The sequence below is a fragment of the Liolophura sinensis genome, chromosome 1 (assembly GCF_032854445.1).
Source record: "Liolophura sinensis isolate JHLJ2023 chromosome 1, CUHK_Ljap_v2, whole genome shotgun sequence".
Taxonomy (NCBI): Eukaryota; Metazoa; Mollusca; class Polyplacophora; order Chitonida; family Chitonidae; genus Liolophura; species Liolophura sinensis.
In genome coordinates, this window is record NC_088295.1 from 60,202,205 (window position 1) to 60,226,759 (window position 24,555).

Here is a 24,555-nt window from a genome sequence, read left to right on the forward strand (position 1 = left end):
TTTTTTTCTCATCTTGCCATGTTTAAGTCAGTGCGCAAAGGACACAACAGATTCAGTACAGAAATGTTATCGTACTTAGGAGCTCCTAACCTAACACATTTAATTCTTTAAAAAATACTTATTACGAGAATATTACGGCTCTTATCAAAAACAATAGATTATATTTATACATTTATTAATAAGGCAATTAAAAACACCTACATAACCAGAAATGTAAGAATCCTATGAATAATGGGAGTTATGAGTAGAATTAATTTGCAGGGATTTTAACACACATTTGGCCAGGACGTTCTTGCCTTCAGGGACTAAGTGCTGTATATCACAGAATCAGAAGAAATAATGAACTGACAGTTCTCCTTTATTTAGCTACTTGCTTGGATGAACATTTATTTTTAATTCTTGTCAAATACACAAAGGTCATAACAGAAACCCTCACTGAAAGAGGTTGTCAACAACAAACAGCTACATGTACATTACAACTCAGAAATACGAGTTCGCACGTAACTATGCAAATTTAGAAATATGTACTGGAAACCTTGAAAGAAAATGTTTTGATCTAAACTAACAAACAGACGTAAGCCTTCCTGCACCCAACAATCAGCTATGTGATAATCAAGTACACTCTAGATGCATTTGCCCTGAATCAAAGATAAATAAGAATAGGGAATTATAATGTCTTTTTATCAGCCCCTTGCATCTAATTTCTTTAGAAGAAACTACTGAACTTGCTTTAATCTAAATCTTTCAGGCAATATTTTTATTATGACAAGCAATACATCAATAACATTAAAAAGGTAACTGAAAAATATATCCAGAACAACCTTTCAAATTTTCTTTTTGGAAATTACAAACCCTTTCTCTTATCCCAAACACCCTAATAACTGTATTCACCCGAAGTGATACACACTGCTTGACACTCAGTTCAGACCTATGTGCTTCTGAATGTCCAAACTTAGGAGAAGCACAGTAATTTGACATAGATTATTTCTGTACACCAATATACACCACTTTACAATAGCAAAAGGTAAAAATAAAAGCACACAAATTCAAATGACTGGCATTCAGTATTTTCAATCTGTGAAACTGGTACAAGCAAAATAAAGACTTACCCGTGCCGCGACAATACTGAGTCCCATGCTGCCGCTAACTTTGCTGAATGTGACTCGCAGCACTTCTGGTTCCTTAGATAAACCGGGGTGCCCTGTGGGTGGGGAGCGAGGGTTGTTCTGCCCTGGGGGTGGGCCTTTTTGCTGGGCATTCTGTCGTAAAGAACGTAGAGCAATAAGAGATCTGCACAATGTATACAACATCTGGTATGCAGATGATGGTACCTAAGACTATGGTACGTTGCAAACAATCAAATTGATTTCCAGCTCTGATCTTGTCCACTGTCAGAACCTTACACAAGACGTCTGTCTAGTATTGAGATTCTCCTCCCCATAGTCAAAGAGAATATTCACAAAGGTCAACCATTTCCCATGCCTTGTAAATTCTGTCGAACAATGTTCACTACTTTATACAATGTACACTAATTGGCAAAGGAAGTTTTCCTGTACAGCAGCTTTCCTCTGGTATTGTCCGGTCACAACCTTTACTGACAAGAAGCCTGGTTATAGTGTATGATGTGACTCAACCCATAAACAAAGACAATTTCCACAAGAGGGTCAACCGTTTCTGTGTCTCTTCATTCCTTCATTAACATATTCACTTCTTTGTAGAATGCTGGCAAATAAAGGTCTGTTCTTCACCCCACCCCAAAAAATCTTTATTGCCATGCAAACCAGAAACTAGCATACATGTTTTTTTTTTTTTTTTTATACACTTTTCCATGAATCTGTGGCATGTTGTATCATACCCAAAATGCACCTCTTCTGATGTCAGGTACTGTAATTATACTGGCAATTACTCTTCCTCAAAATTCATCAAGAAACCTTCATTATTCCACGCACATATACAAGCTGGTATTGTACAATTTTCTCTTGATTCTCCCCACTGTTTACTACTTGTACTGGAAAGTAAGCATGTGTGGCTAGTTAGATGACACATTGCACATCCGCAGACGTACAGCTCTTCCAATCAAACTCCGGCAGCATTGTGATCACAGCCTCATCGCCTGCATCAGTTACAGTGACCTTTTCCGCACAGCTTGATAAACACATCGACAATCTATAAACACACCAGATACGTATATTAACACCACACTATTCACCTCCTCCTCGGATCCCTAATAGAAAAACAATTTTGTCACATCCGTACAAGGTATATGTCAGAAGCAAGCATCACAACTCTGTTCAAGCCAAACAAGGATGCATTTTAAACGATGGTACATTGCGTTCGGTGTTTGTCTGCTGCTAAGATAAAGCCATCACAGTTGACTCGATGAAGAACTGTCCACGTTCTTTACTAAATTCGGCGCGCACTATATGCTATGACAGCCATACACCACATGTACGAGGCAAGGGTGATCAGCCAGGGGACTATATACATATACAATCCTGGCTCCCATTAAACCCAATATTGTACCTGTCATACACACGTACATTCTACACCAATATCATGTTAAATTAACCAGATAGCCACATACAAAGAATACTTTAGAGGATCAAATGACTCTCCTTCTCTTTATTGATTTTAATGCGACAGCTCAGCACATCCAATGAGAATTGACGCTTACCGTAGTCAGACTGTCACCAACCCTCAAGGTGCTCTACCTTTCCAGCCACCAACTAAATTACCAACTCCCCTCGATCCTTGAATAAAAAAGCTGTTTCTATGGATACCTTCTAAATTTCATGTAAAGCTTCATTAGGGATTTACCTGCAATCTCGATGTTTCATCTTTTGCTTTTATCTGCCCACCTAGGTTTCCTCAGTCAGAGTGATTACCAAGACAACCTCAGCCGTGCCCATATATACAGACAAGATCAATATATGAATACTTAGCAGTTTGTTCTCCAAATAACTCGCTGCAGAGGCTTATTTGCAGCCTAGAGACGAAGTCAACACCATGTAAATTGTTCAGACACACACCAGTGACAAGTACCATGGCTTTGTGACAAAATTAGACTATTTCATCACAGATCAATACATTACTTTTCATAAGGCCAAAATTAAGAGGTGATTCGATTGGCGTGTCAAGATCAATGTTTGACTTTACTGGTCACACTAATACATGTGATTTGTTGTATAAATTTAACCAGCCTTTAAGTGAACAAAAAATGAAAAAAAAAAAAAAAAGAAGCCAGAAGGCTTATAAAAAAAAAAAATAAAGTGGCTTTTCAGTTGGTAGGCAGGAGTACTCCAACCTTCTAATTTATACTGAATTCATTTCTTCAGGTATAACATATCGCATACACCTCATCATTTTACCAATTTACAGATTCCACTCCACTTTTAAAACCAGACTTAATTGATTAACTGATTGAATGAACAATGTTAACTGGCCATTGGCGCTGCACCGATCTGAGCCATTATTGATTCAAAATCATTATTGTCAAGATTTCAAATGGGATTTAGGTTTACTGTTATCAGATTTTCACTTTGGAAACTTAATCTGATTAACAGATTATTGATTGAGATTCAATCTTATCAATCGCCACAACATGGTTGCAATACTGCCAAAATTGCTATAAGCGATAATCACTCATTCAATCTTCCCAGGATTTCACTGGTTTTGGATTGTTCAATGTTATCAACATTTCCCTGATGAAAATATCAAATATCACCATCCTGTAGATTTATTGACTTCCATATAATATTCTCTGCACTGTTTTTTCCTCACATTACTATGACATTACCCTAAATGAACTCGACCACAGATCTAGTGACTGTTTTGCCCAATTAAAGGAATGCTCTCTGATTGGGGCGGGTTAGTTTACAAGTCCTGTCAAGTTCATACGTCTTCTTACCTGAGCAATACATTTCAGTCTTCAAAATCAGATAAAGTATGTTTTTGGATTCCATCTAGTTATGATTTACCGGTCTTCGTTGGGGGGATGCAACATGCTAGATGATGTTACTTTCCATTCTGTTCTCAATGAAAGCAATGATGATGCCAGAGACAGACTGATGTTATAGATGAGATAAATGATGTACAGATAAATACAGATAATAGCTGTACACGTCCCACTGAAGACTATAATCTGGGATGAACATGTGACCGTGTTATAACTATTACACCTAATCTATCAAATTAAACACTGGATGTGGTAATAACGGTTAATCAATCACAATATAGTTGTTTTTACGACACATAATTGTCTGTTACACATATAAGCAATATCTCATAATTGCAAAATGAAATGACGGGTATCATCCATGTGACTAGACTGCTACCATTTCTGGTAGCCTGATAATGGTAAAAAAAAACCTGAAAAAGGGAATGTACCAGGATGTGAACTCTAAACTGCCACGCTTCATTTATAATTGGCCAAGCACTGAAGACTGAAACAGAGATTAGGCAGTTTTGATCTTCTGCTGATATCCGAGGACAAAAGACAGAAAGAATACATTGTTGTGAAATTGGTGTCCACAAGCAGAGGACACACAAAAAAAGAGCTGATTACCTATCATCAGTAAACTGTAGTCAATGGTTTCATGCAGTTTAGGACAAACCTCCCATGTTATTTACATAGGGTGGTTGTGTCAAATTTTTGTTGTTGTTTTTTTTGGTCAGAACATGAAAACAAATATAATTCTTGCACATTTCTAATCACGATGTCAATGGGCATCAGGCAGCGTGTTCTACTTTCGACCTACCATTGAGCCAAGTTCATTGGTCAGTTTTGGCCTTATTTGCATACCAAACTAGTTTTTTACAATATGGGTTGGGCAATCCATCTAGAAACTGTAAACGACCAGTTTGAAATTTTACGAGTTGACAAAATACAATAACTAGATTTGAACTTCAAAACTACCAAATATTGTATGTACCAAAAAAAAAAAGACTGATAAGGAATAGACTGGACCTGAACTGCAGATCTAGTGTACATTAGTTTTTGAAAAAAAAAAAATGAAAAAAGATTGGCAGGAATTAACTGCATTTGAACCTCAGGCAGCTAGACATATGTCCACTGGGGCTTGAGGACAATAATTCCGGGGATTGGCTCTGTACACTCTAAACAATTTTAAGAGTTGACTAAGAATAATAATAATAATCTGAACGACTTCAAGAGGTGTCCTACTAGGATACTAGCACGGACCCCAAATAACCCGAAGGAATTCAAGAGGTGTCCTACTAGGATACTAGCACGGACCCCAAATAACCCGAAGGAATTCAAGAGGTGTCCTACTAGGATACTAGCATGGACACCAAATAATCCGAAGGAATTCAAGAGGTGTCCTACTAGGATACTAGCACGGACACCAAATAATCCGAAGGAATTCAAGAGGTGTCCTACTAGGATACTAGCACGGACCCCAAATAATCCGAAGGAATTCAAGAGGTTTCCTACTAGGATACTAGCACGGACCCCAAATAATCCGAAGGAATTCAAGAGGTGTCCTACTAGGATACTAGCACGGACCCCAAATAATCCGAAGGATTTCAAGAGGTGTCCTGCTAGGATACTAGCACGGACCCCAAATAATCTGAAGGATTTCAAGAGGTGTCCTGCTAGGATACTAACATGGACCCCTAATAATCCGAAGGATTTCAAGGTGTCCTACTAGGATACTAGCTTGGACACCACATAATCCGAAGGATTTCAAGAGGTGTCCTACTAGGATACTAGCACGGACCCCTAATAATAATCTGAATGATTTTAACAGGTGTCTCGCTAGGATACTAACGTGGACCCCTAATTATAAAGCAGCTGGAAAGATTAGATTCTGTCCACTTTACAATCAAGAGATACGTCACATGTAGCGATCAGACTGAAAATAACTTTTTCAGGTAAAAAAACGAAATATTGTCCTTCATCAAATTATCATTACCAGTAACTTCACATTGAAAAATTATACAGATGGATTAAACAATAAATACTTTAACTGTCATGGCCATGTTTGTACAGTTAGCAGGTAAAAACAAAAAAAAATCCATTTGTAAGATAAAACATTTGTAAGATAAAACATTTGTAAGATAAAACATTTGTAAGATAAAACATTTTCCATGTCAAACCGAAGGATTAAATGGAAAGCAAATCAAAATGATGCTACCACATGAACATATAAGAAAAGAACAAAATGGGTTCTAGCAAACACTGCATGATGCCATAGTTTAACACCCATAGCATTTTTTTTCCAATCACTAAAAGAAAGGTTTTAGAACCAAACAAAAATGTATGTTCCCCACCCCATTTGCCGAAGTTGCCATGTGCTGTAGTTCCAAATTTAAAACCAAATTTGAATTAATTTGAGACTAGTAGATCTAGAAATATTACATAAAAATGGGTTTATGGCTTGCTGTCTTGTCCCAATGAATACTCAACAACAGTTAAACCAGTAGATGGTTTATATCCGAAACATTCATCAAAATTATAACGTGCACACCACGACACTTCATGGCAAATTTACTGTAGATCAGGTTAGTACTGTGTTTCACCTAAAGATTGATAAAAAATGCTCTTTCACATGCCTTCAGTTTAAAGAATAAGAAATTAATCAAATCGCAAAAAATTTTCTTGAATGGTCCTATAAGCTGAATGAAGAACTCACAATCCAGCAAACTGAATGATTTGAGAAATGCTAAATTAGAGGGGAAATACAGTACTTGTAGAAACACTGTGGATTCAAGGTTAAAGATTGGACAATGGATGACGGACAAATTCACAGCACAAACACCATGTGTTTGTTTAAGACATGAAAATGGGGGGTGATGTAATAAATACCACACAATCATGTTACTGATTTCTCTCTATTGGATTTTACATCATATTCAAGAATACTGGACTCGAATGATGGCAGTCAGGTTTATCAAAGGGAAGGAAATATTTTGGCATTCATATACATGTACTGTAAATGACCTAATGTTTTTTAAAAAAAACATACTTTTAGGGGTTACAACTTACAACATTTTCAGTTATATAAAGGTCAGCTTTATAGGTAACCCCTGACGGTGACACAAATTGAAAATGGATGCTCAAACAATATAAGCAGTCAGGACCATGGACACTGTTTTGTGTAAATGTACAAACAGACCAAAGCCACACTGAGAAATTCTACATGTACATCCTGCAACAAGTGCAGACTGCTGCTATCAGAAAGGTTAGTAAACACAACATAGTGCACAGGTGAGCATGGATCAATGCCTGTCAGGCCTACAGGCAACGACACAACGCCAAAGGTAAAGACACAGCCTCTAGTCATGGTCAGCACAGTGGTATATCACAGCATGAATAGGAAGACAAGAGCAGTTGTCAAGGCAATACCAGAACACAAACTTGACAATGCAACAGCTGGTTAACAACAGACATGTACTATGGAGAGGGGTATTGATAGTTCAGGCCTAACCCTTATGCGAAGCGTCTCTTTGTTCGGTGTGACATCGTACAAGGCCTTGCCCACAGTCAGGTTGTGACATCTAGGACGATACCGTCCCTCTATGAGGCGCTGGCCGTGGTGTACAAAGCCCGTCCGCCATGCTAGCTTCCTCGGCACGCACATCCTACGATGACGGCGTAGCCCTCATCCTCTCACTAGACTCCGTGCACACAGATAATTCACGTTGACCTACTCAACCCGCGGGCTGTGTGGTGACGTAACAATAAATACCTGTAATTACCTCATCATCATCATCATCAAAGATATGGTAATGTACCACACCTGATAGGGACGCATTATCACCATCCTGACTGCTGACAAGCAAATGAACTAGGACAGCGGACAAACGCTCCCACCTACACCAGATCCTCTTAGAGGCTTCTCTGTTCTCAATGTTAGCACTGATCTTCAGTGGTGCTGCTACGCGCCAGTACTTCCAGTAAACGACAACCAATAATGCCGCAGCTCTGGCTTTGAAGTTGTGAAAGTCTCTCCCTGCTTAGGCTTTGGACTGACAAGAAGAACCAGCTCCTTCAAGAAGCTGAGATAAAGCCGTCTGGCACAAAACAGACAATACGGCACATCTCCAGAAGTCTTTGATACATGTCGCTGATCATCAGCGAACAAGAAAGGAACGCCAGCTGCATACACTTAACTTGTCGTTACCGGCTTGTTTGAGGGAAGGAAATAATACATATATATACACACACACACACACACATATATATACATATGTATACTTAAATGATCCCAAAACCCATTAGTGCCAGAGCTAAACTAGAAGGAACTTTTGTTTCCCCATTCATTTGGAAATGCATTCCACTGTTTGGCCATTCATATGATGTTAATAATAAATTATGGACACAGATATTGTTACATGTACATACGGATCCATTACCTTTTTCCCCACCTCCCATATTGATTACCTCCGCTACTGATACCTATCTGCTGCTGTCCTCAGCACTAAAAAACCTCCAACGGTGAACGAGACTAATGTGATCAATTACTCTAAGGTTTTAACTGACACAAATGAACATTATTCACACAAACACGAATGTTTGTACACTAAAGGTTGTGGAACTAGCACTTCTCAGATATATACATACACAGCTGCACACATCTCATACATGTTAATATCATAATGTGGTACGTGTGTCCAGATAACATACATACACAGCTGTACACATCTCATACATGTTAATATCATAATGTGGTACGTGTGTCCAGATAACATACATCAGCACATCCGAATCTAATCGTATTTAAACACTGTACAAATTAATGTACATGTAATTCTTCAACCTATTCGCGTCTTTACAAATTGTTTATTCAAGCATATTCTGAAGGCATTATTCTGAGTATACTGATAAAATTATACTTTTGGTGAAGCCCTCAAATTGGCCAATCCAACCAATGTAGTTTCGTCTTTAAAATCAACTTAAAAATGGGTATAAATTACGTTGATCTTTCATATGCGAATAGGTTCAGGGACTAGGATAACATAGTAATATAACAACAATGTTAGAGAAAACAAAAAACCCTCCTGTAGGTTGTGGCATACATGTGTATGACCTTAACTATAGCCATCATCCTGTAATACATCACCTTAGGTTAATTTTCTGACAATGGAACAACTGTTTCAAGGCTGGTGAAAAACTGACTAGAGTGACATATGCACAGGAAATAATTATCCATTATTGTGACCTTTAAAAAAAAAGTTGTGGTATTTCTGAGATTATTGATGAGACATGCACGCTACATTCAATCAAGGCCCGATCAGTACAGGGGTAGGTAGTTCAAAAGTGTATTAAACGCTAAGACAGGCTTAAATCATAATACTGGCCTTGGTCAAAAGTTAATGCCTAGCTTAACATGTAATTTCCAATAAACATTGAACAAATGGGCCCTATGTACTATTCAAGGCCGAAACGGCTGATCAGAGAAAGAAAAATAAGCATGTCAAAGCTTACTCAGCGATATTCATTTATTGTATATACGTGTTTATAAAACTCATATACTTTTAGGCATCTCTAAACCCAAGGTTAAATTCTTCTCGCGAATGAATGCCCAGCATCATTGAGCATAAAGACACTGAAATTTGACCCTAGTTACAAGTTTCACATCCTGTCTGCTATCTTCAATCTTCAGCAATTGTCATTAACAAGATCCCCCATCCCTCCTCCATTTTACATACCTTAAAACTCAGGAATCAAATTCAATCACTTTCAAGATTCTCAAGGATGTTAAACACATCATTTCATATCATTAAACGTGATGTAAATTTATCGGATAGTACAACAACTTAGCTGTACGGTTACACACACATTGGTATCGGTAATTAAAAGCAGATTAAAATTTGTTCACATCCATTCCACAATCAATAAGTACAAATACATATAGGATTTCATGTCATCCTGCCCTAGGTCCTCTTATTACATGTAAGTGAAGGGTTGAAGATAAGACAGAACTGTCAGAAATCTTACTGTCTGACCAACTGACCGACCAATAAACAGACCCATTAATACAGGTGCTTAGATGTGGCTAAAAAGCTGTGAATTCTGTACCAAAAAAAAAGTGCCACAGAGTTTAAGGGCAAGTGTTTACCTCCATAAATCTGTTGTCCTCGCCAGGCAGCATGTAAACTGTCCAGTCCCCAACGGCCTCTTGCTGAGCCATAGCTCTACACAGTCCTACCAACAACACAAGCAGAAATCAATAAACAGACTCCATGAGAAGATAATCAGGGCTATTCAACAGTGATTAGCAGATCCTTTATCACATTCAATATTACATGTAAACTGCATTTATAATTAGAATGAATGATTTTCAGGTATGTAAGCCTATCCTGTTTGAAGGTAGTATTGATCAGTGGGAATATGGCGCACCTGTTACTCTAATTCCTCAACCTTTTTGCATATGGAAGAGCAACTTTCATTGAAATTTATGCATATATTTAATCTGATTTATTTATTTGATTGGTGTTTTACGCCGTTCTCAAGAATATTTCACTCATACGATGGCAGCAAGGATTATAGTGGGAGGAAACAGGGCAGAGCCCAGGGGAAACCCACAACCATCCGCAGATCCGTTGCTGGCAGGCTTTCCCACTTACTAAAGGAGGAAGCCAGGTATTTATTTTGATTTTATAGACAAAACTAAATTGGTTAGACTGGCCAATTTGAGGGCTTCACAAAAAGTATAATTTTATCAGTCTAGACAGAATAATGCCTTCGGAATTTGCTTGAATAACCACCTCGAAAACAGGTGAAAATGTTGAAGAATTACGGTATGTCAAAATGTACAATATGGCCTGGAGATTATTTAACCGCATGAGCTTTACCTGTACATAATCTCCATTCCCTTCATGCTTGTACCTAAATCTCTTTACATCAGTAGGCCTTTTTATGTGCACTATACTAGCTACCAGGTCTACTAAACATTCTCACAGCTGTAGTATTTTGGTAGTTTTCAAGAAAGAGGGGATATGGGGTGAGAGTATGGTGGGTGTATGTGGTTTTACATCCATGGGTGTACAGTACTTTACTACACAAGAAAATTAAGCTTATTTAGATTGCATTAATTATTCCAATACCAAAGCAAGACCTCCTATATTTCACTTCAAAATGAAAAACACATACCAGTATTTTCTTTGAAGGCCTGAATTTATTAAGTACATTAATTATATCAAACCGAAGGGGTTTTATCCGAACTTTTCACAGAAAGTATTCCACCAGCCCAGCTATAAAGCTGGCATACAGAATTTCAAAGAAAATTTCAAGCAAACCAAAAAATTTCAAAAATTTCTGAATCTTACCACTGCGGGACAGAGGTTCTAGAAATTCCAGCAGCCCGTTGGGCACGCCCCTGATGATGTCACAGGAGTAACCATCCTCAGGCAGCAGGAACGGGAGCTGAAGGTCAGGATCCTCCTCCAGCTGGATGTCCCGTCCGTCTGTTCGCGTCAGTTCATCAGCCATGTTCTCCGCCACAGCCACGACCTTGTCGATCAGCGTCTGGGGAATCGGAGGCTCATTTGGCTCGGGGATATACTGCTCCAGCAGAGTCCTGAGCTGTAGGGAGTTCAGCTTAAAGCAGGTGGAGCTGATGTAGGCTATGTGGTCTGGACTGCTCTTAGGGGCTTGTAAAAGATGTGCCGCCTGTAACATAGAGACGCATTCAGAGTCAATACAACTGGTAAATGCAAAATATATAATATAAAATATAAACAAACACTTGGAAATTCAGGCATATACATAACTGTGCATTACAAAGAGAGTATAAACAACTATAAAAACTGGAAAAAGTAACAGATGTTCCAAGGAGAGGTATGAAACTCAAATCAGCAAATTTCTGTCTTAAGTAACAAACCCCTGTCATAACTATATCAGAGACAATTTGGAAATGCCTTCTATAGAAAAGAAAGTCCTATGTAACAATTTATGAGATTACATGTTCCAAAATGTACCTTACAGAATTTCTTTCACATAACAGCAACAACAATTATTACAGGTAATGAAGATGCAATGAAATACACATTTACCTGCAAAATGTTTTTTTTTTAAATTTCCAAGCGTAAGTCATGTACTTTCGAAATAAAATTCTTCATGAAATTCACACATTCTTCAACGATATTTACAAGCTGAGTTGGATAACATTAGACATACATGCATATGGATCACAGCTTCTATTCACTAGTTCACTGAAGAAATAAAAGTTGATCCATATCTTAATGTGAACTATATTACTGGTTCACCTAGCACCTACCTACAAACCACATATACAGTAATATCTCACCAGATCTATAACAATATCACACATAAATTCACATCTGTCGTCTTCTGGTATCATAACCTACACAGGTGCGTACAGGGGATCTTACATTCTAGAAAGGCTTCCATTCTCTTTCAAGTCTTCAGTATTCGATTACCTGTCCCGGCAATGTTACCTGAGCTTGACTGAGAAACATGTACATGTATATATACATGTATATCTATATATATATATATATATATATATATATACGAGTACCACCTAACCATTAACACCTAGCTCTGACACCTAATATGTACACTCACTTCTCACCAGCTTTATTATACGGGATTAGCATTAGTCATCAAAGACCTTGCTTAATGTGCACTTAATCTGAGCAATCAATCAGCAGTCCAAGTAAGTCACAGAATACTTGTATAGTCAGGACATGCTGTTACATCATGGGGAGGTGTTAAATCATGTTTAACAGAGTTTTATCAATTTATATTTGTATTCCCAGTTTATTTTGTAACAGGTATATCTACACATGTATCTCCGGACAAAAAGCTGAAGTTGCAGACAAAAACAATACATTTCACACATTTGGGACCCATTTCTGTTGCAAGACTGCAAAGAGTGACCAACACCTGTGTATTTACTGTGCTGTCTGCACTACATAAGACATGCCAAGCATGAAAATAGATTCCTGGACGTTGCTTTTAGTTTGAGACGAGTGAAGAGTGGCTCAGATTCATTCCCATGTGTTTCTCTGCAATACAGATGTAATTCTCTGATTTCATGAAACTACAAGTGATGAAATTATTGCATTTTCACTCATAAATCAGCCGATCAATTGAATTTGTGTGAGTGAAATTGTTTGTGGATACTTCAATGCAAGCTACAGACTGCCGTAGGGAGACTAACCATGCCCTTGTAGAACAAATACCTTCCATAATTACATGTATCACTCCTCAAGTCAAAACCCGGACATACACACAACTAGCTGTATAGGCCCTTCTAATCAGCAAATCTGTGCCAGTTTTCAAAATAATTCTCAAAAATAACACGTTTTTCTTACACCTCATATCATGAAGAAATAAAGAAAAATGTCAGTGCTCAGGAAAACTTACCCCATACATCAACCTATCAGGATTTTTTTTTTTTTTTTTTTCAAAGCTGAGCAAAACTGGTCACAACTTGTCCAATCAAAATACGAGAAACTATCACACAATTTCCACTTTCAAGTATCAGTTCACGTGTATGATTTGTGATGAATTCTGTACATTAGTAATTGTTTTAAGTTTGCCTCACAGGCCATGTCCCAACAAGAATTTAATACAAGATAGAGAGGATGTAAGCTTATTGTCCAGTCAGGAAATACCACATGAGTAGTAATACAGATTTGGAAAACAGAAACGGAAAATTCCAAAAACAGACGATGTTGGCAGATATATTTGTGTCCTATATTTTTCAAGCAAAACACAGTATGTTCAAAGATTTCTGCTTGGAGGATGTTGGCTTTGCTTACATTCTTGTCCAGTCATCCTGCGTTTATATATATATTTATTCATTTCATTAGTTCAACAATGTATTCAAACATTTTTTTACTTATATAACAGCTGTTAGGTGTACGGGTAGAGGGCAGAACGCTCAGAATAAGCCGCCACTCTCTGATGGATACCCGACAAAACTCCTGACTTAATTTATGTATTTATTTATTTGATTGGTGTTTTACGCCATACTCAAGATGTTTCACTTAGGCGACGGCGGCCAGCATTATGGTGGGAGGAAACCGGGCAGAGCCCGAGGGAAACCCACGACAATCCGAAGGTTGCTGACAGACCTTCCAACGTACGCTCGGAGAGGAAGCCTGTATGAGCTGGACTTGAACTCACAGCCACCGCACTGATGAGACTCCCAGCTTAAAGCTGCAGTCCAAAGAACAAGAGCTGGAATTAAGCATGGAACCTCATTAGTCAATAGTCTGATGCACACTGTGAAGACCCAAGAGGCTGATTTTAATGCAACATTGTACATAATGACACCACTCTCCCGTCTCACCTGAATAATGCGACACAAGTGGCAGTCTGCGGCCAGTTCCAGGCCCTGCTTTTCTGCCCAGGCCTCCACCCGCCCCAGCCGTCGCTTGAGGCGGATCCCCCACTTCATGGTACACAGCCTCATCTGGGGTTGGGTGACAATCGTGTTGAACAGTGACATGTTGATGAAGTGGAAGAGTTGAGAGAAGAGCTGGATGGTGAGGGCAGCATTCACGCGACATCGCCTCAACAGGTGCATCGCAGAGGACAGTGTGTTGAGGACGTCGCTGAGGATTGGCCGCCCCTTGTATCGTCTTGTCAGTGTGTCCTCTGTGGGGAGAGCGAGATGGTGAGGACCATAAATAAAAGATTAACTGAATTTTTATTCTTTAACCGTAATTAAATTCCAACTTGCTCACTCAAAGAATTCATATCCCATGCTCCACAAGAGCATGCTTTTAAACTTCAGGCAAAGTTTCACAAAATGAATCTTTAGACCGCATACAAAATTGTAACAAAGTTGAATAACATTTGCAAGAAAACCAAAGTGGGCTAGATAACATTTCGAGGAGCTGTTGCAAAGAAACCAAAGTGGGACCATTTCCTCACTTTTCACACAAGGGTGGGAAATACATGTGTGACAGCTAGCAAACATGTCATCACTGCAAAAGCAGGTATGAAGAAGTGACTACACAGCCTGGACCTGAATTACTTTATGCCAGAAAATTCCTCCATCACAACTGGCCACTCATGTTATACCCACCATTCAAAAACTCATCATCATCCATGTCTTCATTCTCGTCCAGGAAGGCCACCATCACGCCCTGCAGGTCCTGCTGCAGACAGCGAACCAGATGGTGGAAGGCGATCTGGACAGACTCCGCCAGCACTTCCTGCGCGTCCTGACTGAACGGATGAATGTCGTGGTCTTGTTTGCAGAAGTGCAACAGTTCAGAGGCATTTGCCATCCAGAAGGACATGGCAGATGGATTGTCATGTTGGTCCTGCGGCAAATAACAGGTAAAGCTTGTTGGTTTTCATTTATTTGATCAGTTGTTTTAACCCATACAAAAATATTTTATCTTTATCATGATAGTTATGGATGGTGGGAGATGAACAGCTTGTCAAGTCGCCATCAGTTGAGTAACTCTCAATGGGATTCACATTAAATATTGCACTACACTGCATGTTAGCATTAGTGAGTGACAAACCAGTTTGTAAGTTTTTGGGAAGGGCAAAGTACATGTATACACTTCTTTTCTCATTAAACAACTTTCAAAGTAATGTCACTAGAGAATGGTAGGAAATGATGCCAAACGATATTCATGTTCACTTTTGAAATTAACATAATTAACATTTGAAATAAAGTGCACTTTTCTAAATGCAGCTTTTGTTTGCTAGACAAAACATATGGTTTTAGGGGACATAATTCAACAAAGAATTTCCATGCTTATGTCCCTTGTTTTCCTACTGTCACCTGGATGGTGCACAAGACCCACTGATGTTATCACAGTAACACTTACCTGGATAGCCTGCTGAACTAGACTGGCTACCTTGTTGATAAGGGAGGTAAGCCTGTGGGCCCGCTCAGCAGGGCTCATGTCTGGTCTGTACATGTTAGACAGCCTGTACCTGATAGCCATATATACTGTGTAGGTCGGAGCCAGCTTAAAACTGACATTAGCTCCGTTCACATCAGTGATCAAAGCACTTAGAAAATTATCCTCAACTGGAAAGAAACAACCCATACATAGCATACAGAGAATGAGCAAGACAAAAAAAAAATCATTTCCTTGAAAGATTGTATTAAAAACCACTTCTGTTATTTAGTCAATAAATGTGAACCTACAACCAAGGTTTTTATTAACCCACCCAAAAAAAAAAGATAACTGCTGAACATGCGACTACATTTACACACTAATTTATGTAAATGTTGTTCAACATCATTCATTTTCTTGCATTTTACAATTCAGGTAAATGGGTGGTGGAAACCGGATTAATGCACCATCCTTTCCCAGGTGCATGATAAACTTCCACGTCTGTATTCACACTTGTGCTTTCAAACTTTCTATTTATCTGATTGTTGTGTAACATCATACTCAAAAATACAATGGTGATCAGTTTTATGGGTGGAGGGAGCTGACTATCCACAGGTTGCTTTCAGGCCATCCCATGAAGCACCAGAGAGAAAGTCCTAACAAATGAGTAGCAGCCACTATATCAAAAATTCTAAAACTGTGAAATCGACAAACTTTGCCCAGGTGTAAAGTACTGATGAAAGACAAGTGGTCACTACTGAATGTTAGACTGTGCAGAAGGTCACTTGAGTGCTGCTGATTGCTAATCAACATGGTACCACAGACAGTGAATCTAGGGGAGTCTACAAATTCCCTGCCCAAGGCTTATGCATTTTTTATATAGAACACTCACCTTCCTCCCTGAACTCTAGAGCTACAGGCAGAGCATCCTCCAGGAGGCCCTGTGAGTCAGACATGTGACCATCTTTCTGTGGGGGACTTCTGAAATACATGCAAACATATGTTCACATTTCATTCACTTATTTGATTGGTGTTTTATGCTATACTCAAGAATATTTCACTTCTACAACAGCTGTCAGCATTATGGTGGAAGGAAACCTGGCAAAGCCCAAGGGGGACCCACAAACCTTCTCATGTATGACTGGTGAGAAAGTGGCATGAGCTGGCCTTGAACTCACATCCACTGCATTGGTGACAGGTGCAGAGAGCCTGTATCTGTGTGCTATTCATTATGAGACTGACTTACACAGGCAGCATATGGTTATAATCCATCGCTTTCTGAGTGAAATTAATATTTTATATGAAACCAGACTGAGCCAAAGCAGTGGTCTAAAAGACTCGTTCTTACACCACTTAAATTCAGTTGCAGTTTTCTGAAGATGCACTAGTTTGCGGCAGGTGACATATGAGTTTGAACTCAAAACTCACCTATTGCTTATAGCTTACCTCTAACATTGTATAATTACTGCTATATAAATATCCCTCACCTTTGCATATCCTCACCAACGGGTGGGCGCCCAAACTGTCCTCTGCCGTGATGAGTCTCAACGTGGCCGTCCAAATCGAATGTAGTCTCATTGAAATTCCCCATGGGTTGTTTCTTATCCTGACCCCTGTCGTCCAACTTGGCCTTCTTCTGCAAGGCAGCAATGTCGTCTGCAAACTGGGCCTTCTGTTGTTGCTGGTAAAAAGGAGGAATTTCCTCTCATATTAACACGGGAAAACAAAAAAATGTTATAGAGGAGAAAATTGGAAATTGAAGCCTTCTGAAACCATCTTAATTATAGCCCATTGTTTACTTTACTCTGAAAATGTAAACAACAAATCTGAAATTCTCTTTTCTTCAAGTACCAGCATGTTCATCATCAAATGACTTTTTTTTAAAACAGTCATTCATAAAGCAAAGCTGTCACTCATTTCTTACCACTTTTAATATCTGACTTATATTTGGTAGCATGGTTACCTGAGAGCTCACCTGCAGGAGACACATGAATGCAAAAGTTTTGTTATTTACAGTGATTAATATGAACACAGGACCCAAACAATGAAACATCATCCACCTGTCATCATGCTTTGTATGTATGTGAAACCTCATCTCAATACATACAGGACTTTTGAGACACCAACCATAACATTTACTTTCACATGCATTCTATTACACAATATCTGAACACTGAGTCCTGAATCCTGTCATATGTTGTCTGAGTATTCCCTACATTAAATTTGTGAAGTGCTGTTCTACTGCATCCTACCTCGTGTTCGTTAGGATGTACAAATCTGAAGAGGTTATTTCTGCCAAAGGACACTGTCATCCCGTTCTTAAGGATGGTGGTCTCATAAATACGCATGTTGTTGACGTATGTCTCGGCCTCCTGGCTGTTGGGAGTCACGGTGATGATACCCCCGTCAGTGTGAGCTAAGACACAGTGACGTGGCTGGATGGCACGGTCAGGTATCTGCAGAAAAAATAAGCACATATGTTTGTTTATTTATATACTTCACGAAAGCACTATTCTGTTTTATGGCAGGAGGAAATAGCAGTGCTAGGAGGAAACCACCACTCTCTGCATCTGACAAACCTCCCTACTTGAAGCTGCATCCGAATTAGAGAATACTGTAATTCTATCCTGCATAAACACACTGACTATCTCCCCTCTTGTTAAGTGTAAGATGAAAGGAAGTAAAGATATTAAAAAGCATACACTCGGAGACAATGGCTTCAATCATTCTTCAGAAAAAAATTAAAACTACCAACATTAAAACAAACCTCATTAAAAGAAGTTACTGACATTTAATTGGGGTTTGTAACTACAGTATAATTACAATTAAGACAAGTGTCAGCATCTGCCAAAATTTGTCAACACTTTTTATTACCTTTTCCACCGATCAGAAAACTATTTTACCACCAAGGGGAAATAAGGTTGTGTCTCACTACACATTTTCGAAAAAATTTCGAAACATAGCCCATTTTTTGTTAAATTGGGGTTCTCGTATTGATGTTTTTGCAATATACAATATTATGAAGCACGTAAAATATGTGTGTTCGTATTTTGCTTTGCTATCAATAATAACTTTTTCGTTCATGTTATTAAACAATTTAAAACCGACATACTTATATCCTATCCAAAAATTATTTTTTTCTTTTGATAAGCTTATTTTGCAATCCACTGTTAGTTTTGATCCAGTTTTCGTATACTGATCCCAAAAATGCTGAACACCTGAAAAAATTTGTCAACACTCATTACAAGACGTTACCATGCATATCAGGGTTAATTATGTCATAACATATGCAAAGCAATCCGTCATAATCACCACTATCCTACTTTTAGGGTCTGAATTGGTTTGATTAAACTCAATCTTGAAGGGAGACAATCCTTTCCCATTTGCAGCTAAAGGCAAGATGGCGTAAGATAAAGGAAAAATGTTTCTGACTGATTGGTTGTCATTACCACAAGAGCCTGACTGTTACTGAGGGCGTGTTCATCACTGCCCACCTCCGTCACGTCTACCTGCAGGCGGTGACGACGTCCACGTGGATTCTCTGTGCCATCTGCAGAAGAAAAAGTAACACACAAATACACAAGTGCACATGAAATGGACTTGATTGTTCAATATTTCCCACCCACACTGCTTTCAATCTTGAAAACTACATCAGGTCTTAGCTTTACTAGACAGCTATACAGAAACTGTGATGTGTTACAGGAAAGAACAAAAGAGTTTGCAACTTGTTCCTTATTGTACAATACTAAGCTATGAATACGCCAGAAAACTTTAATAATTCAAAAACTATTAAACTATAAATACATCAAATGATACAGCAGAGAAAGTTTTGATTGTGAACTAATTTTTGGTTAAATTTTGGGTTAAAAGTTTTGAAAATGTTTCTAGGTCTACACATAACATACTTTGGTCAGAAAGCTGACGAGCACTCCATTACTGGATGTTATACAAAGCTGCCTCAATAGACTAGGGGTTGCCAGTACGAAACAGATGACTCTGCCATATGCAAAATTGCTACAGCTAGGACACTGGTGGCTGTTAAAAACTTACCTGGAAATAACTGTAAAAGGTAAGGCAATTTCTCAGGTGACTTTTTGGAATGTTCAGCACTGTAACGTAATTCTTCGTGGGAAACGGCTCTCAAAGCTTTGGCCTTTCTCTTCTCATCGGCAGCTTTTTTTCTTATCTCAAACATTAAAGTTCCTACAAAAGGAAGGTAGTACAAATTCTCATACACATCTGCATCACATGCCCCAATGAGAATGCTACAGGTGTGCATGTATCACATGCCCCAGTGAGAATGCTACAGGTGTGCATGTATCATATGCCCCAGTGAGAATGCTACAGGTGTGCATGTATCATATGCCCCAGTGAGAATGCTACAGGTGTGCATGTATCACATGCCCGAATGAGAATGCTACAGGTGTGCATGTATCACATGCCCCAGTGAGAATGCTACAGGTGTGCATGTATCACATGCCCCAATGAGAATGCTACAGGTGTGCATGTATCACATGCCCCAATGAAAATGCTACAGGTGTGCATGTATCACATGCCCCAATGAGAATGCTACAGGTGTGCATGTATCACATGCCCCAGTGAGAATGCTACAGGTGTGCATGTATCACATGCCCCAGTGAGAATGCTACAGGTGTGCATGTATCATATGCTCCAATAAGAAAACAAGTTCAACAGATTCAGAAATTTGTTTAAAACAGCTAGGTAAAATGCAACAATACAGATATCAGATGGCAGATGCATGTGTTATTTACAACAAGGGAAGTAACTCCCACAAAAGCTTAGCTAATCTAAGCTTAATAAGAGTTACATTAAGATGTCTACAAATTTGGATTTTTTCTAAATGATCCCTCACCTTCAGTTGGAGGATGTTGCATAGCTATGGCTAATGGGCACTCGTCTATCTCTAGTCTTCTCTCATTCCCCATCTTCCCTCCATGGTATTCACGTTCATCATAAGCAACTGATACCTGAAAGCAATAGAACAGAAAAAGAGAAACTTTCAAAATTAATGTGTAGGGGTTAAACATGAGAAAATATTAGACTTCACCATAAAAAATGTACATGCAGACGCATTGGTAAAATACATATCCATGTATAATTAGACATAATCTGAAACATTGTTACCCAATGAACTGAAAGATTTACATCAAAATCAAGGCATCTAAGTTCAAAAAACAAAGTACTTTTTCAACTGGAATAGAAGCTTATTATTGATTTGTCTTAGCTTCACTTGTAACATATCAAAGCAATCTGTCTCTCACATAATTCAGTGGACAGGGGGATTTCATATCCAAGGGGGATAACTGAAACTGCCAATTCCTTACCTGAACAAGGCAATACTCTTTGGGGTTTTCTTTCTCTAAGCCGTATTTCTCCAGGGTTTCCTTTATGACATACCAGACAGGATCCGATGAGGAAAGCAACAGAGTTTTGTATGGAACGTCAGCATTCAGGGATTCCCCGTAAATCTTCAGAGTACCAGCTGTAAGCAAGACAAGTATATCAACATGAATTCAATACTTCCATAAAAACAGCACTATTAGATGAGGAGCATTTATGCATACCTGGTTCATAATTATTCTGATCAATTGGTTTTAAAAAAAAATTAAATTAATGTATGAACTGAGCAGAATTAGAAATAATAACCTGAAAAGACTGAATCTATTTAATACACCAAAACAAATTTTAAAGACAGGTCGGTGTCTTGTTACACAAATGTATCAAAGATTTACCACATATAATTCTTTGGACTACTGGTATATCTGAGGTGTTTAAGATCTGCTGATGAAATTTCAGCAAATGTAACAATCAAGTGGATGGCTCAATATTTACACTTGTGCATCCAAGCAAACACTGATAATGCTATATACACGACTGAACTCTCTGAAAATATTAATAAATATTATATCAGGTGGGCATAACAGAGTCAAACTTACAGTTTCCAGGGCTTATAATTAAATATATCAAAGCAATTCAGATGTTTTCTGATTGGTTTACTAGGGTACTTTTGCAACATCTGTGCTCTCCTCTCCCCACCTTCCCTTTCCGTTGCACCAACCCCAGTCACAAGATCAGAGGTTTATAGTATGTAGCAGCTTAACATAATAGTCCCAGGCCCAGTCAATACCTCACTAAATGGATATATCATCATCTGCTGTGTAACTCATAAAGGTGTACCACCAGCGAACCGTTATTAACAATCATCCAGAGCAACATGGGCATAAACCACAGTAGGTAAATCAATAAGATTTATCAAAGCATAATACTAGCTTTCATGGGCTAGAATATTGGGATTGTGAAGAGATCAGTTTTGGCCACACTTCATAGTAGAATGTACAGGTGTTGGTACATGTGAAAATCAATATAAGCATCTACGCAGTAATTGTTAGATAAGTTATTATAAACAGTTCCAACTTCACTTCTAGGGAAATTACGAAGCATTTATTGTTTTTTATCGCTACTGATTATAAATCTGCCAAATTCCTCACTAAAAAAAAAAATTAACAATACAACCTATTGTAAGCAAATGCTGTTTTGTTGAGATAACTCTAACTCATAGTTATAGGATTGGAAGGCTTTAATAAATGTATGTCTAGCTTACCGACTGCGAAACGTACATAATGTTGAAGAAAAGGCATCAAATTTTATGAAAAGTTGGGCCTACAAAATATATAACTGATATAACACTGTTGAGCTATTAATCAAGCTCCATGATCAGCTATGCTGTACAGGAGAGTTCCCCTCTAGAGCCTCCTGAACAGCAGACATTACATCAGGTAAGGCTGGCAGACCGAGGCTTCACAGTGGTACACCTGATGAGAGCTGCCCAGGTAATCAGGGTAGTGTGATGGCCTTTGTGAAGACAGACTGTATAACACAATGAAGTTAGAAGATACATGCTCCTCTGAAGATTATCATTTGACCTCTGTAAATCAGTTGACCTCCCATGAGTAGAAGATGAACGTTGGGAAAGTACACTTATCATATGGCCTTTGTAGTGGAAATATACGCATGTCAACAAACCATTCACAACCTAAGAAATGTTCCAGTCTGGCATTTAACACCTACAATGATTCATAAAGGGACACAACTCTTACTCCATATGTCAGTCCACATGCCTGTCACCTTCAAAAGCGCAACCATTTCAACCAGTTTTTTTTTCTAATAGTGCAAAAACATCTACCTTTTTGTACTATAAGTACTATGTGTATTTAATTTGAGAACTGCTCTTACAACACTGGACAACAGTTTTATAAAAGCGGTTAAAAGATTTATCCTCTTGGCCTGGCCTGACACAAGTGAGTAACCCTCAAAAAGTTGGCAGTTTTGTGTCAGAAAAATAAGGTGGGCAGAATGTGACCCTTATTTCAACATCAAGTGTCAGAAATAATGTTTGTGACTGAAGTTTCATGTTTACTTCAGCTGTCCAGAATTGTTTTGACAGGAAAATTGGTAAAGCTCTGTCAAATATGTTAAAACAATACTGTATCAAACAGCACATGATAGATATGTGTTTTTTTCTGTGTTGGTTTTTGTTTTTTTATTTTCCCCTTTTGTTATTTGTTTGTTCTTGCCATCACACGTAGGCTTACATGTAACCCAAGCCCATATATACAGGGCAACATCAAGCCTGTATGTAGGCCAACAATCAAATGTTCACTACTGGGTTAATTTTTTGGCTGAAGCTGCGTTTTTCTTTTGAACATAGACAAAAGAGCTGCCTGTTTGCACATACAGTAAATCACAAGCTATATAACACTACTGTAGGAACTTTAGTACAAAAAGGTGATTATGTGGTGAAAACACATATAAAGTTAGACATTCTTCTTATTTCTAGGACACACTTTAGTAGTGCTAAAATCTAAAAATTCACATTTTCTCTCTCGCATCTAATTTTTTTGGGGAAAGGAAAAGTTATAGGCATGCTGTTCATTCGATGGATAATAACAATCAGAGAAAAGAGAAACTGTGTTTCCCTGTTACAAGTCCATGTGTACTGACTACAAAGAGCATCCCACGTTGAGAAATGAGAAGAATTTGGGTACATGATTTACTGATAACCTCATTATTTCACACATTTTTTTTTCACCAAATTACATGTAGTACAGCCGGTAGTGCAGTATCTTCATCACTATATCTGTGCATACATGTATGGTAAGCTTTATGCATAAACTGTCAGAATCAGGATTATGATGTGGTGCAACTGTAACAATGCACAACCTATTTATAATGCACTCATACATCTGATCCATGTATACATGTATGGTTTAAAAAAAAATGAAATCTGAGAAGATGACTGGTGAGAAATTTCAGTAATGCAGTATTCATGAGCCTTATTTTTTTTGTGTGTGTGATAGAATTAAAATGACCTTATATTAACCTGATAGCATGTGGTGTAAGCGCTGCCTCGATCTCTTCCAGGTTAACTTGAGTACTTTACATACAACCAACAACTACCAGGAGGTACAGTAGTAGTGAACAGGTGGCTTTTCTCAGCAGTTCACCTAAGCATTATGGCATAAAATAAACTATTGTCAATTTGTTCCTGTACTTCTCAGTACTATCTACATTGATGGGCAGATATTTCGTGTTGACACGCTACATTTCACCTAAAGTTTGGCATATGAAGATGCACTTTCAAAAGCATAGAAAGGCCTTAAAAATTATGCTTTTTATGTCAAATGTTTTCAAATGAGAAACTCATCAAACTTCCAAGCATTCTCTCAAGTG

At 38.3% G+C, this 24,555-nt stretch overlaps 1 protein-coding gene across 1 annotated transcript in view; it reads right to left on the reverse strand.

Annotated features, from left to right (window-relative positions):
* LOC135477833 (afadin-like) overlaps nucleotides 1-24,555 on the reverse strand; it is an 84,297-nt gene that overhangs the window by 25,051 nt on the left and 34,691 nt on the right. Inside the window, exons 5-17 of the mRNA XM_064758041.1 lie at nucleotides 21,150-21,307; nucleotides 20,678-20,792; nucleotides 19,855-20,007; nucleotides 19,254-19,354; nucleotides 18,057-18,260; nucleotides 17,292-17,485; nucleotides 16,697-16,785; nucleotides 15,790-15,995; nucleotides 15,030-15,270; nucleotides 14,289-14,596; nucleotides 11,293-11,635; nucleotides 10,083-10,168; nucleotides 1,110-1,259 (exon numbers count right to left, since the gene is read on the reverse strand). Of these exons, the coding sequence (XP_064614111.1) occupies nucleotides 1,110-1,259; nucleotides 10,083-10,168; nucleotides 11,293-11,635; nucleotides 14,289-14,596; nucleotides 15,030-15,270; nucleotides 15,790-15,995; nucleotides 16,697-16,785; nucleotides 17,292-17,485; nucleotides 18,057-18,260; nucleotides 19,254-19,354; nucleotides 19,855-20,007; nucleotides 20,678-20,792; nucleotides 21,150-21,307 (2,348 nt within the window). The remainder of the gene's footprint in view (nucleotides 1-1,109; nucleotides 1,260-10,082; nucleotides 10,169-11,292; nucleotides 11,636-14,288; nucleotides 14,597-15,029; nucleotides 15,271-15,789; nucleotides 15,996-16,696; nucleotides 16,786-17,291; nucleotides 17,486-18,056; nucleotides 18,261-19,253; nucleotides 19,355-19,854; nucleotides 20,008-20,677; nucleotides 20,793-21,149; nucleotides 21,308-24,555) is intronic.